This window comes from Mytilus californianus, unplaced genomic scaffold, assembly GCF_021869535.1.
Source record: "Mytilus californianus isolate M0D057914Y unplaced genomic scaffold, xbMytCali1.0.p SCAF_8, whole genome shotgun sequence".
Taxonomy (NCBI): Eukaryota; Metazoa; Mollusca; class Bivalvia; order Mytilida; family Mytilidae; genus Mytilus; species Mytilus californianus.
In genome coordinates this window covers 36,624,728-36,640,846 of record NW_026262734.1, presented here as the reverse complement: position 1 = coordinate 36,640,846, position 16,119 = coordinate 36,624,728, and the positions used below count along the sequence as shown (strand labels likewise).

General features: G+C 32.8%; 1 protein-coding gene across 1 annotated transcript; it reads right to left on the bottom strand.

Moving 5' to 3' along the window:
* Nucleotides 1-3,832: 3,832 nt before the first annotated feature.
* LOC127712008 (transforming growth factor-beta-induced protein ig-h3-like) lies at nt 3,833-10,690 on the bottom strand. The gene is made up of 7 exons (XM_052218164.1): nt 10,642-10,690; nt 9,983-10,105; nt 7,901-8,133; nt 6,671-6,860; nt 5,909-6,010; nt 5,095-5,205; nt 3,833-3,991 (listed from the first exon to the last, which is right to left on the bottom strand). The coding sequence occupies exons 1-7, from the start codon at nt 10,688-10,690 to the stop codon at nt 3,876-3,878; spliced, it is 924 nt and encodes a 307-aa protein (XP_052074124.1). The 3' UTR covers nt 3,833-3,875.
* Nucleotides 10,691-16,119: the final 5,429 nt, after the last annotated feature.

Sequence of the window (16,119 nt, the reverse complement as noted above, 5' to 3'; positions counted from 1 at the left end):
AACGATCACAGCATGATTTGCGAAAACACTTAGGATGTCCGTAACTTGAAAATAACTTGTCCATAACTTTTTTCATTACGCCAGTAGGGATGTCCGTAACTTTAACATGATGTCAGTAACCTAGGACATAATATATTATAGTATAATAGTCCCAGCCGTAACTTTCAAAGAATCGATATTCGTGGATTTAATGTTTAAACATATAATAGAGATGGCACTGTTCACAATATATAACACTAGGTATAGTGAAGAGACCATACTTTTTTGGCTAACAATTCAGAAATTATTTAAAACAAAGGGTATCATTTTTTTCCGCGGCTACTAAGGCCAAGGACTCAACAGTGAACAATCTATCAAGCCAGAAGAATGTAAGATAAATTTCGCCGTACCATCAGATCCCGTGTTATGTAAACACTCTGCAAAGTATACTTTGGGTGCTGCTAAACCAGGGTTTACTGGATTTATCTATCAACAAAGTATCCGAATATCGGGAATTATTTAAAAAAAAATTAACGGTAAATCCGTAAAACTCGAGTCTGATTTTTTATAGCTATGTTCTCTTTTCTCTTGGTTATTTTGACGCATATCGTAATTGTATAAAACTAGGTAATACATAAGGGGTTTGATAGTGTTTATTGTCCTTTAATTGTTGAAATTATCAATCTTACAATTTGAAGGGGCAGCCCCGATACTCCGACACCCCATTAGTCCGACACCTCAATAGTCCGACACCCCATTAGTCCGACACCCCAATAGTCCGACATCCTATTGGTTTTACAACCAATAGGTCGACATTCCATTAGCCTTTCATCGAAATGTTGAAAAAAAATGTATTTTATTTTTATATTATATAGAAAGCCTTATAAAAGGTTCGTTCAATATTAAGAATAGGACACTGTCCTTCGTGGGAACAGGTGATGCAAGCTTGGTTAATGTATTAGTACTCAAGTAGCAGAATTTCGTCACCACTAACTAAAAGCACAAACTACGTTGTAAACGTTAAGTCTTGGCGAACTGCTTAAATACCTCTCGATACAGTATCTCAGAGATACAGGTTAAAAATAACGCAGTAAGAAAATAAAGGAACCAATGAAGCTTTGCTGCGTACACGATTATATGTGTGAATATGGCTTGAGTGAATAAGACGGTCACGTTTTTCTGATATACCGGTAACTCTAGCGACAAAAAGTAATAACGGTGCTGTAACTCAACTAAAACTTATAATTTAATATTTTTTTTGAAAAGGGGAGCTAAAATGTAACAGTATAATGTCATTAGTTGAAGAAGAACACCAGTTTAGTTTGTATATATGGGCACCGATATTTAAGAAAGAGTGAAATTAGGGCAGAACACTTGTGTTGAAGTGTTCTGTTGTAATTTCGCTCTTTTTTCAAATAGTGGGTAAACTGGTTCAATGATTATCTTTCTTCCAAATAATACTCTTCAGTTTTTTGAAGCGTTCGCCGCACAGGGGCTGCGTATGCAGATAAACATTTTTATGCCTCTGCCGTTAGTCGAAGGGGGCATTTAGTGTTACCCTTGTCCATCCGTACGTTCGTCCGTCCGTCCCAAAATTGTTTTCCGTTCTCTAACTTTATGTAGCAATACAGTTAGGATTTTAGTTTCGCATTTTGGCCATAGTGAATCTTTTAAATATGAAAGTTTTTGTGCAATAAAATTGATTTTTAGATAGCTGAAGAATAATATAGCCTTCAAAGTGGTTTATATGAACATCAAGATTGTTTTTTGCATCTTTTATAGGCCATTTTTTCTGTTTGACAGTCCACATTTTGAATTCCGTACCTCCCATAGGTCCAGAAGTTATTGTAGTGTTTTTCAACAAATATTTGACCCTCGAACTTTTCAATTCAGTTTTATGGAAAAATGAGGTGAAATGCATATGATTTTTTTGGGACCTCTTGATAGATTAATACCAATGATTTCAGAAAAGGTATCACTCTAATGGATTGAAATTCTTCATTGGACCAAACTTTTGGGACTTTTGTCACATTTTCACCCCCCTTTTTGCAATATTTTGTATCAAATAAATGCAGATTGTTGCCATGTTTACACCAAAAAGAGATTATGCTTCACATTTTTAACAATTAAAAATCAAATTTATAGAAGATGCTGTTTCCATACATATGCACATACATAACACAAACATTAAGCCTTATTTGTTAGAAAACAAGGGAAAGAGGTGGTTAAAAATTAAGAGTGTCAATTTGAAGTTTTTTTCCTAACTGTGTATTGCTTTTTTAATTGCCATTTATTCTAATCAGGCATCAATATTTTGTAGTTTTCTAGCAATGCGCAGTTTACTATCTACATCAGTATACGGAAAAACCCTAAAGGGATCTAAGTCGCCATTTTGAATAGCCTACCCTTCTTTAAATGAAAAATAATTAAAAATATTTTTATGTGACTGTATACCTTATAAAGGCATTCATTTCCTTCCTAAATGATTCGTCGATCAGAAGTATATGTTGATTTCCCGATCAACGACTACCTTACTCAGCTATCGTTTCAATCAGGTCAAAAAATTCATATTTCCCGGCAAATGCAACGTAACTGGCAAACATGTCGTTTTTCAACAACATAGACGCAATGGGAGATACATCTGTCATTACATCCAGTGGCAAATATGTCTGCATGTTCAGGATAAGAACTAATTAACAATAAGTCTAGTAATAGGGGTCGACCAGAATGAAGAGCGGTAATATGAAGCAGTAATATTCACTGTAAGTCAATTCTGACTGCAAATGCCATCCGTTTTAATTGAGTTTAACAACCGTAATAAAGCATTCAATAAAGAACCAAATATAATCGATTGTTCAATTTTTCTATGATTATTTTTTTATAAAATTTTTGATTTTTAAATTCAAGTTTGGTGGAGATGGAAACCAACATGCTTGGATAAAATAAGTTATTTTTTGTTTGTTAATGAAATCTTTTTAGTTAGGTTTCGGAGAGTATATTACAGTCTGGACATTTTCTTTACGACGAGAGACTGTTCTTCAAAATTCCAAATTCTCTTCACCCCAAGGATGACTGGGGCATACATAAATATGTTAACTTTTTTTTCGATAAAGTAAACCCCTTGTCAAGTGGGGTGTCCTTTGGTTATGCTGGATGTATAAATACGTAGCCACGTTCGGTCTGAAAAAAGGACATTAAAACGGATGTCTCGTGTAGAGAGAGTGGCACTCTCTCTGCACTTTAATATACCTTGCAATAATATGGTAGGTCCGTAGGTGGTACCCATACTTGTTTACTATATTCGTTCCTCCTAACAGAAGTTCCACTGGAAACTTTGTTATAAACAATGCTATAGTATCTGTTTCTTTTGGAAGAAATATTATATATACCTTTTATTTCGTCAGGAACAAGTAATATTTTTTTCCAGTGGAAATAATATTCCATATTTAGAACATTTATTTAAAGGAACATCTATTCCATGACAGTCTGTTGCCAGGCCAAATTTCTATGCCTATCCAATATACCCTCAATTTCCCGTGGCAGGCCAAATTTTTCATATTATTCCTTATTCGATATAATTATATCAAAATATGAGTGGTGTGCATGGAAATCTGATTCATACTTCGTCTTTTCTTTTCATTCTTTAGTTTTGTATATGAGCAACATGGATATCTAACATAATATATCGTGGTGAAGAAGAAAACCTATCTCGTACATAAATTTGAAACTAAATTTCCAACTAAGAAAATAAAAAAAGGAAGTGAAATTAGTCTTGTATAACAAGTTGAATTATAACCATAAATAAATATCCATTGTTAGTAAATACATTGAAATATATCCAATTCTTCCCAATAGTTTTCACTCCGACAAGCACTATCTCCACTTTTTCATCAGAACTAATGTTCCCAGTCAAAATCTGTCGGCCAAAAAATTTTTGTCGTGATATGTACAACTCCGTTTGTAGCAGAAATATCCGGCAAAACAAAATGGGATCCATTTACAGTCACATTACCTACAGTAAATGATATATAGAACAAAAAATGTATAAGCAATGGATTTAATCTTTTAACGGCTTTTTCTATCTTTCCGTCTTAATACGAAAGACAGCATTATAAACCCTTTTTAGATTCATCTATAATAAGTAGATGTTTCATGTGCAAGTAGTGTGCTTCGCGATATTCACTACAATAATTAGTTGTTCACATGGATTATGTCCGGATTTCAATTCTTCATCTTCCCCGTGATTTAAAGAAAGCTATGAGCGTTGAGCAATGGAATGTGAATAATTTTCACGTCTTCTTCCTCTTTTTTCATTGATTTCTTCTTGTTCTAAGACGGAATGAACAGAAAAAATTGTCTCCCATGATATCAGGGAGAAAGAGCATATTTTTTGTAGATAATCTAGAAATAATATAAAATGCCTCCTCTGGAAATAAGTAGTCGATTTAGTTGTGTTTAGATATTAATGAAACATATCCTAGATTCATTAATGCTCTGAAGTTAGGTTTGAAACATCAATGTTTGTGCTTTCTAACGCGTTATTCGTGCCTGACGTTACCATTAGTTTGATTTAGGAAATGTTTTTAACATTCATATTTTGGTTGTTTCAAAATCCTAGCCTACCTAGTCATAATTTGTGAAATGGTTATTTCAATAAATCCCAACCACAAATTGTTGGTGTTTTTCTTTGTCCTCTCAAACTTGGGGAGGCGCACAACTAAATATGAACTAGTATACATTTTTGTTTAGGGGCCAGCTGAAGACCGCCTCAGGGTTCGGGATTTTCTCGTTGTGTTGAAGACCCTTTGGTGGCCTTGGGCAGTTTTCTGCTCTTTGCTCGGGTTGTTGTCTCTTTGACACATTCCCCGTTTCCATTCTCTATTTTATTTTATGAAAGACAATGGCGACGGACGTGCTCATAATATGATGCGTTTAACTGAACTCTTCTTTTTTTCTGAGACTTTCAGTTAACGTAAAAGATAATTATATATTTAAATATAAAATTATATAATGCTTATGTTGTTTAAATGCTAAATTAGAATACCCATGTAATTGCTTTTCTGGCATCAATTCCCTTTTATATATGAAAAACCAATTAAACCTCCGTTGACGAACCTATGATAGAGTCCACTCTCAATTCTTCTCCCAGCAATGTTGTCAGAGTGTCATTCCGTTTCAAACCATTTGTAAAATATGTTCCTGAGACTATGTGATTTTCCATAACGCCTGTCCAAAAGAATTGAACTTAAGGTAGTATCCCACACGATTTAAAAATATAAAAAAAAATGTTTACTCTTAATATTCAACCGTATTCTGATGAAAATAATATTCAACGGCCACTAACAGCATGACAGATTAAATTCTCGAACTGTATTATTATACCTTGGCATATGTTTTGGACACATCTTTGTTTATTTCATCACTAATATAATTAGCTATATTATTATCTTTATTTCAAGAATGAAATGTTTTAGACTCCATGCCGTTAACCCTGAATCTTATTTAATCCAATATTTTTGATAGTCGGTATATAAGTAACATAGATATTAACCAATCTTAAATTGAAATGAAATATTTGATCATTTGAAAGGTTTTTAAAAAAAAAAAACGATTTCTGTCAAAAATGTCACAATGACCCTACTAAAGATCTGTTCTTCCTTTTTTACAAATGCTAGTGACTCCTCATTGGTCGGATTTTATAATGTTAAGTCGTACACAGTTTTCTTATTATGTAAATCAGTCATTAATTAAGAGTAAGACGGAAAGTAAAGTAAATAATTACATTTTTCTTTACTTTACATTTGTTGCTCTAGCTCATCTGGTGCATGTAATACAAACATGATTATCTCACTATGTTAGACATACACTTTTAGTATACAAGTTTGGAATTGATTATGATGTGAACGTATTTTACAATGAATATACATACGGCGAATTGCTGTTTTGTTTCCTCTTAGTTTGTTCATAGTCTTGTTTGGAAGTGCTTCCCATGGGAGGTCCGTGGGAGCAAATAGTGTATATGGTTCATTTTCTGTAAATAAAAACATGAATTAAGATCAAAGCTATCGTATATATATCAGAGCATGCAAGACATAGCACTATATACAAATGAAAAGTAAAATTGTAAACTAGGCAAGCCCGTTATAGTATTTGATTTACTTCACCTGCGTTGTGTACTGCGATGTGCATATGTAACTCAATAGGCATTCCAACCGGTGCTAGGGGCCGTCTCAAAATTATAAGGTGTGAGTTTTGTTGCTCTGTGTTTGATGGCCTCACTTTACTTAGAGTGGTTTTATGTCAGGAATTTATAAATACGCCATTTACCTTCTTGTCCATTCAATTCCTCAACCCCTCGTCCAAAAAAAAAGAGAAAACGAATAATCTGATCATTTTAATTATTTTTGAAAAACTTCATTCGATTTCTGTCCAAAAATCACAAAGATGTCTTAATTGTCTATTTTATTTGTCTTTTGTCAGTAAGACCCAAGAAATAAAATCAAAACATTTCCCATGCATTCCATGTAAACTGGAAGTTAAGTAGATAGTCTTATCCAATGATTCGAAGAAATGAAATCTCTGTCAATTTATGAGCCTCTGGTACATATAAAAAAGATTCTTACATACTAGGTGTATTCCTTTAGGCCTATCTTTTTTTCAAAAATAAGAAAAGTCATATATAATTGCCTACTGCTCAACTGTTCAGACAATCCACCGTCCATCAACCCATAAGCCATAAATGTAGTGATTGGAATATTGACGATTTGCGCTACGGATCCATATGCTGGTGGCCAGAACATGACACGTGACAGAATGTGCACAATACCATTAGTTGCCTCATGATCAAAATTCACAATAGGACTTCCTCCTGCAGTTATTATCTATGTTTAAAAGTACAAAATATTTATCTACGTAGTTGCGTGTTTCTTTTATGATCTTAAGTTTAGAAAGTTTTTGGAAGTATGAATAATGAAAGATTAAAAAAATCAAATCTCGTAATAGAAAACAATCATTTTAGTCACATTATACAGTGCTCAGTAATGAACCTTAAATCAAAATTAGGGGTATATTGTAGTAAAAACGTTACTTAATTGTCGGAATGGATATCTAAGATTTATTTCACAATAGTAAAAAATCTTTTCGAAAAAGTCAAATGACAATTCCAAGGGTTCAATTTTAATTGTATTCGAAGAAGGCCAGTCTACACAAATACCGAAAAATACACAAAACGCTGCATATGAACCCCTAAAACCCTTCTCTCCCTTGCAACATACGGGTATCTGGGTCACCCCTTTTGTCAAGCATCTGTCAGAGCCAAACAGATAAAGGACAGGGAACCAGTCTACTAAAACCAAAACGTGAACTCAGATGCACAGTATTGGTAGGTCATTCTTGTTCTACAGATGATACCAGTCATATTTACAATGTAGTTATCAACCATAGCTTATTTGGAAGGTGTATCCTGATTTTATTAAATTTCAAAGTTTTCCCCGTCAAACGTATACCAATTAAGTTCCAATACTTTAATTAGTTTTGCGGAATATTCATAAAACTCACATAACTAACACGAAACAATCATCTAAAAATCAACATCGTAAAATAGATGTATTTGAGGACTTCCTTACAGCAACTCTTTTATATTATTTTCTAATTTCTGAAACTTTTGAATGATCTGCTATGAAGTGAAAAGACATTATTCTCATGTATAACTCTGATTCCTTGTCCAGATTTGGCTACACTTTAGGTCCCTGTTGGTTTGATCAGCTCTTCAGCGTGTTGATAAGATTTAGAATTTTCATATATTTTAGATTGGGGCATCACTGAAGAGACATATTTAATTTGCAACACGATAGACTTTGCATTGTATCAAAAGAAATCACAAACAGACATAAAAAGTTATCTCAAATAACATGTCTCATACCTTTCCTCCATGGTAAATATTAACACGGACTTTTAAAAATGAATCTTCATCCTCCATTTTTGACCTTGATTGGTACAAAGCCTCGTTTCTAAAACTCTTCTTATCGTGACGCCCAGAAACTAAATGGTACAGCAAAATTTCCTTTGCGTATGACAGGTCCTTTAGATTTTCCTTCTGTTCATCTGGTAGGTCAATGAAGGCATCATTAGATGGGATGAATACCGTCGCGTGTCCTGCAACAATAAACAATGTCATATTCTACTCTAAGGTTTCCATAATTTTACTTGTTAGACAATTCATATTTAAAATATAATGTAGAAAAGCAACAGATGATTCATTCTCGTTCAAGACCTGAACTATCGTTAATCAGATAGAATCAAAATCAAACTTACAAAAATGTAGGAAACGACAATTCATCTTTTGTGACTTCGAGGTCGATGAACTTTGAAAAAACGTTTATTCTAAATTTCTTGAAAACAAAAGTTGTTGCAGAAGGCAAGTGGGAAAAAACTTCTTCCCATTCAAATTAGGGTGAAAATCAAATACGACATTGAGTTTGAAAAAAATCTTGTTCCTGTAGTTATTAAAAACTAGCTTGTTTGTGTATCAAACAAAATTGACCATGATATTCTCATTTTTTACAATAGAAGCATGTTGAACAAAGTAGTCGAATATATTTTCGCAACAAATGTTTTCGTAACAAGCAATAGTATTTATATATTACCAGTATCTATATTCTTAATGTATTGAATACATTCCATTTTTATGTTATCTCATATATCAGATAAGACAAGGACTAAAAATCTACAACCCAGTTTTTAACTAATAATATTTGATATTTATGTTATTATGAAAGTTCACTAGTCTTCTTATAGACTTTTTGTCAAATATTTGGAATCCTCTAGTTTTATCCATATAGTGCCAATAAAACAAATTTCCCGCTAACCCCTACTCTTCTTTTCATAATTTTATAGCATATTGTTTAAAAAGCCATTTTTGAAAATGTTAAAAAAGCCTTGTTATTTAATCATAGTTTCTGAAAGAATAAAGGTGACAATGTTAAATGTATGAAAATTTAGAGAGAATCATTTCCCGCCAAATTTTCAATTGCTTTTATCACAAAAACAGTTTTCGTTATATTCTGCAGATTGTTTGTTTACCCTAGTTTTCGTCTAACAGAACAAAAAAAAAACTATCTGCTAAACCTCGATAACCACCAAACTTAATTACTAAACCTGAGGAAATTGTTAAATTTTGAACTTAAATTGAATTTAAAAATGAACATTCAGGAAACATGAAGTTAAATTACTGTTAAAGTTTTCCATTTCTTATTCCAATTTTAGATTCATGCACTTAATTAAGGATGTTCGCTACTCTGTTTCAAAATAACAAGCTTTTTAAAAGACTGTTATAAATTGATAGTATACAAATAAAGGAACTAAAAAAGCAGAACAAAATGAAGGGTCCGTGTGCTTGTTTTCGAGATATAAGCCATTGAAAATTTGGCGGGAAATAATTCTCTCTAGACTTTTCATATATTTAACATTGGCACCCTTTTTCTTTAAAAAAATATGAAAAAATAACAAGGATTTTATAGCATTTTCAAATATGACTTTTAAACTATATGTAATAAAATTATGAAAAGAAAAGTAGGGGTTAGCGGGGAAATTTTTTTAATGGCAGTACATGGATAAAAACAGAGGATTCCGAATATCTGGCAAAAATTCAGAAACAAGAGAAGCGAACATCCTTAACAGTACCCTATTTTATGGCTGTCAGTCGATCGTTATTTATCATATCAGCACTACCTACTTCACATTGAATATATACAAATACATGTGAAAGATATTCTTATTTTCCTACAATATTTTCCAATAATTTAACTGTTTAAAATAGATGTGTATTTCTCCTGCCTTGCACCTAAAAAAAATCAAAATGAAATAAAAATAAAATAAAGCAGTTATAGCAATTTGATGCTCTCTTCCGTTTTCAATTAAAAAAAACGCATGGGTTAAAAATCTATACATTTGAAATAGCTGACATTTTGAAAACGCTTACTTACATCCTTTGTATTTAGCTTACCTGTTAGATTAAACTTTGCAGTTAGATTAGTTTTAGTTACAAGTGAAAGGAAGGTAGTAGCTCCAAGTTTATATGCAACATCAAGCACATTGTTTTTGCCTGCTGACTGAAAATTTTTACTATCTGGAAATGAAATATCAGCACTTTCTACATCAACATTGTGCAGAAAACCAAAAAGAATTACAAATAATTGACATTTGAATCCCATATTCTAAACATCGATGTACCTATTTAAATGTTGGTCTATCATTGAGTACATAAGACGGTCACTAAAGGTGAGTGTAGATAAAGCAGACTGGATCTATAATTTGAACTTTGATGGAGAAATAATATGAAATTGTCTTTCTTACTATTGATAGAGTTGGGGTGTTTGTAGCGAAGACCATAATCTTTCGCCAAATAAATATACATACATACATAGGAATGGATATTCATATTGCCAAACACAAATATATAGTTCTAATCTTTGTCCGTTCGTCCATAATCTTTCAATAATGAAATTGTTCACGCTTTAGATGCATGGACGAAATTCATGAAGTGATCATTTCATTTAACGGATAGACATGGTATCTATCAGTTTCTTTAAAAGAAGTCACGCTTAGCAAAATGAAAATAACACTATATAAATGTGTTGCATCCAAGCGCTTTCCATGATTTACCTTCTGGAACGTTCATGCCCAAAATCTTTTCATTTAAAACAGGCGACATCTTGTGTATCAAGCATTGTGCATGTTAACCCCAATGAGGGGATAACACAAATGCATTGTTAAAGAGTTAGCTTCTAATTTTTTTTTAAATTAAATTACGACTACGCAACGACTAAGATTTCTCCCTGACAATAAATTTCTCTTTGGTGATGCTAGAGGCCAAAATATTTGAAAATCAGTACCTTATTAAAAACACGAAGAGCTGATAAACCACAATGACAAAAAAGTATAGCCAAAGTCGTCAATGATTTAGAGCTTTCCATGAGAGAGATATATTCCTTCATCTAAGATAATAATCAAAATTGTGTAACAGCAAATTTTGATAATACAATATCCGTATTTTCATGACAGTACCGATGTCCTGGCTACTCGCCATGGGCTGATGATACTCTCGGGGACTAACAGTCCACATGCAGAGGTATCGACCCAGTGGTAGAAATAACATTACCAATTTTACTGCATCAGATACGCATTTTGACAATAATTGTCTCTTCAGTGATGCTCTAGGCCAAAATATCTGAAAAACAAAACCGTATTAAGACTTTTGTTTGTTCACGTTACTCATGTTACTGTGACTACATATAGGTGCGTCAAAATAAATAATATGTATTCTTTGCATTATATAAATATGTCGCATCCAATAAGGTGTATGAACTCCATTCTAACGAGCATTCGTTTCTTGCTTATGGTGGGTGATGGATGCATATCCGGAGACTCTTACAATGTCGACGCACCCGGTCTCGATCTTTGTTTAAGTTCATGTGATTCTCTCAGTTTTTTATTTTTTTTTTTTTATTTTGATTTGTATTTTTAGGTGTCTATACATTTTCAAGCTCTGAATCTAAATTATCCAGAGTTATTCAATAAGCAATTTTGTGTAATCGTTTAAATGAAATACTTTAGTATACAGTTATTCTGCAAAAAACAAACGGTTTCACCTTGTAAGCTCTTTAAAAGTTTAAAAAGACAAACCATGGCCCAATATATAAAGGACAGATGCACGGTTGGATTAAAACAATAAGTCCAAAATTTATGGACAAGAGGTCCTCGTACCATATAAATTAAAACCGGTTTAAAGTAAGGTCTCTTATATCGAAGGTTAACATCTTTCAGTTGTCTTTGCACAGCAACAGACAGAAAATAAGCTTTATACTAAATCCATTGGATGTTGGATGTTGGATGTGTACTGATTTATAATTTAGTCTTAGATACGTGATTTTTCTTATAAGTCGTAATTTGCTTTGAACTAGCTGTCAGTAACTGAGAGTAATCTCACTCAGATCTGTACTTAGTGTCTGTTTTGTTGTTAGGGATGAGGGATGGATAAATACCCTGCCACGTCCAGTCTGTGTTTTTGTTATATGTTTTTCTGCTTTGTATCGATCTGAAGCGTGAAGTCATTTTCAACCGATTTTTATAGTTTGTTCTTATGTTGCACTGTAACACCAATTACCCAGGTTAGTGGAGGGTTGAGCGCTCACAAACATTTTTAACCCCGCCACCTTTTTTTATGTGTCTGTCCTAAGTCATGAGCCTGTAGTTCAGTGTTTGTCGTTGGCTCATGTCCGTCATATTTGTTTTTTGTAAATTGTTTTGTTATAAATTAGGCCGTTAGTTTTCTCAATTGAATTGTTTCATATTTTTCATGTCGGGCCTTTTATAGCCGACTATACGGTATGGGTTTTTCTCATTGTTGAAGGCCGTATGGTTGCCTATAATTGATTACATCCACTTCATTTGAACTTTGGTGGATAGTTGTTTCATTGGCAATCATACCACATCTTCTTATTTTTATATATATATATCAGCTGGTTAAATAGAATGAGAATGGAAACGGGGAATGTGTCAAAAAGACAACAACCCGACCAAAGAGAAGAAATCTGTCCAAGGCCACCAATGGTCTTCAACACAGCGAGAAAATCCCGCATTAGGACGCGAGCTTCAGCTGGCCCCCTAAACAATAATGTAGACTAGTTCAGCGAAATGGGCGCCACACTGAATTCCGAAACATATAAATGAACCAACATAAAAAAACAAAAAACACACACAAGACTAACAAAAGCTAAAGGTTCCTGACTTGGGACAGGCGCAAATCTGCGGCGGGGTTAATAGATATAAAAAGAAGTTTTTGATATCTCAACGCTCTCCCTATACCTCTAGCCAAAATAAAATAAACAAACACACAGCAATTCGCACAGTAGAACTCAGTTTAAAAGAAGTCCCTGTCCGATGTTAGAATATGTAACAGAAGAAGCTAAGAAAATGACAATGATCAACATAGATTAGCAAAGGACTACTAGCATTTAATCTGAGACTACTCGCAGTTACTGGTAGCTAGTTCAAAGAAATAACAATTAATAATCAAAGATTCGTCGGTGCTGTGATCAAGACATTTGTTAGCTACAGGTAGTCCAACATTTTTTGTTATCTCATTTTCAATAATTTTTTTCTTTATTTAAGCTCCTGTAAAACATTTATATAGAGACAACCATCGCAGCTTTGGATAAATGATCTTAGCCCAAAATGTTAACTTGCGTTTGACATGTTTAAATTGTTTTACATTTGTCATTTCGGGGCCTTTTATAGCTGACTATGTGGTATGGGTTTTGCTCATTGTTGAAGGCCGTATGGTGACCTATAGTTGTTAACTTCTGTGTCATTTGGTCTCTGGTTGAGAAGTGTCTCATTGGAAATCATACCACATCTTATTTTTATATTAAACACTTTAAACAGAGAAGAAAACAAGGGACAATCTAAAATCATAAGTTTAAAAGAAAACACAAGGATTGAAATGTAGAACGTCATCATTTTGACTATTATTTCACCAAAAAATTACCAGTGTTATTTTTCCTTTTTAAAATCACCCCTTTCAGCTCATGAAATTCTCAGAAAAAAGTGTACTTCTTCTATAAAAAAAAATATAAGGTACTTTTGACAATCAAAGTAATCGAAATCACTGAATACAGATGGAAAAACTGGAAGAGTTGCGTCCCTAATTTATCAGTTGCAATAACAAGCTTGTCTCCCTAAATTTACTTGTAAATGGTTGCTTTTGGGAGTATTTCTATGTTGAAACATAGGTATTCATTTTTTCTAATTCATCTGAGGATCATTTATTGATTTTGGATTTTGTATGACACTGAAGATGAACACTTTTATTTCATTCCCCTAATAATACTAAAAAAAATGTATACAATTGCTCAAAAATGGAGAATTTCTCAATATTGATACAAATTCTTTTGATACTTCTATTTTTAGAAGGGGTACTGATTTTTTTAAAAGATCTTCTTTTTTTAATTAAATACTGATGACATGATTGGAAATAGACATCTTTAAAGAAAGGTGTCGTAAGGTGTAATATATTTTTTTATTGAAGTTTGACTTAATTATTTCCAGAAAGAGGCATTGTGAATGAACTTTTTTCAACAACAAAAATTAAATAATTCATCTTTATTTAAATTGATGTTCATTCTTCGTTGAGATAAAAAAAAATCTTCATTGAGATAAATAAAAAATAAAATAAAAAAAAAGTACCGGTATTCAAATACATGTACAAAAAAGCCTTACACTGTTAAATAGCAATAAAACGGAGAATAAACAAATCAAATTGCAGAAAATGCCCTGGTTAAAGTTATGCATATTATAAATATAGTAGTTGTTTATTGTTCCCAGCAAATCAATTATAATTGTAACTTAAATTTACCTAAATCATTGACTCATATCAGATGAATATAACACTGATTTCACAAGTAAAATAGACCCTGCATGCATAGTATATACTTATTTTGTTTTTGTATTTTCTTTGCAAAAATGCATCTTTTTAATACTTAACCATTCATCTTTGAGACATCATTTATAGAATAATTTCATAACGTGATTATAGGGTATCAAGGTCAATAATTGGCAATAAATTGTGTATTGAGATTTAATAATTACATTACATGTATGTTTCACGAGAATCCGTTAGTTTGATTGGCTAACAACAATCGCTAGTCATTCAAAAATTACAAAAAGAAGCATTAATTTCTTAAATAAATTGAGCTTTTATGCAAGCGGGGGCATAATCATGCCCCCGCTTGCATATCATATATAGTTATAAAGGGACATAACTGAAGAACGGTAAAAGTGACGTAAAATAAAGTGTCTATTCAATTATGTAATACAAGAGATATCACCTAATGCCAATTACTTAAGATTGGCATTAAAGTGAAGGTGATTCCAATTAATGCTCACACATTTGAGTGAAATTGTTTGTAAATAATGACAAGTGTCTATAATATACTGTCTTTGTACCAGTACTATTACTTGCATAAGGAAAGAATTGGAATAATAGCGTTTCAAATAAATGTGGATTGTGTCCACATGTGGACACAGATGATGCCCCCGCTTGCATATCATATAGTTATAAAGGGACATAACTGAAGAACGGTAAAAGTGACGCTACCCAAATTTGAACTTGATCTGAGTTTTGTGGTAATAAGCATTGTGTGTAAGTCTCATAACATTTGGTTGAGGCTAACTTAAGTAGAGAACAGGTACTAAAAATTCAGCAATTTTTCTATTTGTAAACACGCATAACTCTAGAACAGTTGTGTAAATGTTTTATAACATTTGGTTGAGACAAACTAATAAAATTTAGAAAACGGAAACAAAAAATTCAGCAATTTTTATGTTTATAAAGGGACATAACTCAAGAATGGTAAAAGTGACGCCACCAAATTATTTCCTAATCTGTATTATGTAGTAATATGCATTATGTATAAGTAACATAACATTTGGTTGAGGCAAACTAAAGTTAGAGAACGGAAACCAACTTTGGGACGCACGGACGGACGTATAGACGGACGGACGAACGAACTAACGGACGGACAGACCGAAAAACATAATGCCCCTCTACTATCATAGGTGGGGCATAAAAACATGCGTAATATTGTATATCAATATTAAAATTTATATACTCTGTTCATTCAAAAGATATACTTAGTCTAGTATTTGGTCTATTTTAACAACTCCTTTCACATGTTTCAATTACATTCGATGACTAGAGGCTCTAAAACAAATCGTCATTTAGGCGCAATAAATGATATAGGAAGACAACTAACAATGTCATCTAAGATCAGAGTCAACTGGCGATTACAGCAATATTCACTTATTGGTAACAGGGGCGGATCCAGGATTTTGGAAAGGGGGGCGTAGTATTTAAAGTTCGCCGAGCGGAGCGAGGCGAAAATTTTTTTAGCCCTTTTTTGGGCTAAAAAACATAAGTGTAAAATGCACATTTTTAACGGTTCCTGACGTGGGGCATGTATATTTTATAGTTAAAGTGTAAGCTAGGGTTGGACATTTTTGATGCCGCATTCTCCCCATTAATTGTCTATTATAAAATGACTGAATGGATCCAAAGCTATGTACAACTAATATATTTGATGT

Coding starts and splice junctions, on each gene's coding strand:
- LOC127712008 (XM_052218164.1), bottom strand. CDS start 10,690: ATGTCGCCTGTTTTAAATGAAAAGATTTTGGGCATGAACGTTCCAGAA. Junction 5,206..5,908: donor AAACAAAACAGCAATTCGCC/GTATGTATATTC, acceptor TCTTTTGGACAG/GCGTTATGGAAAATCACATA. Junction 3,992..5,094: donor GAGAGTGGACTCTATCATAG/GTTCGTCAACGG, acceptor CATTTACTGTAG/GTAATGTGACTGTAAATGGA.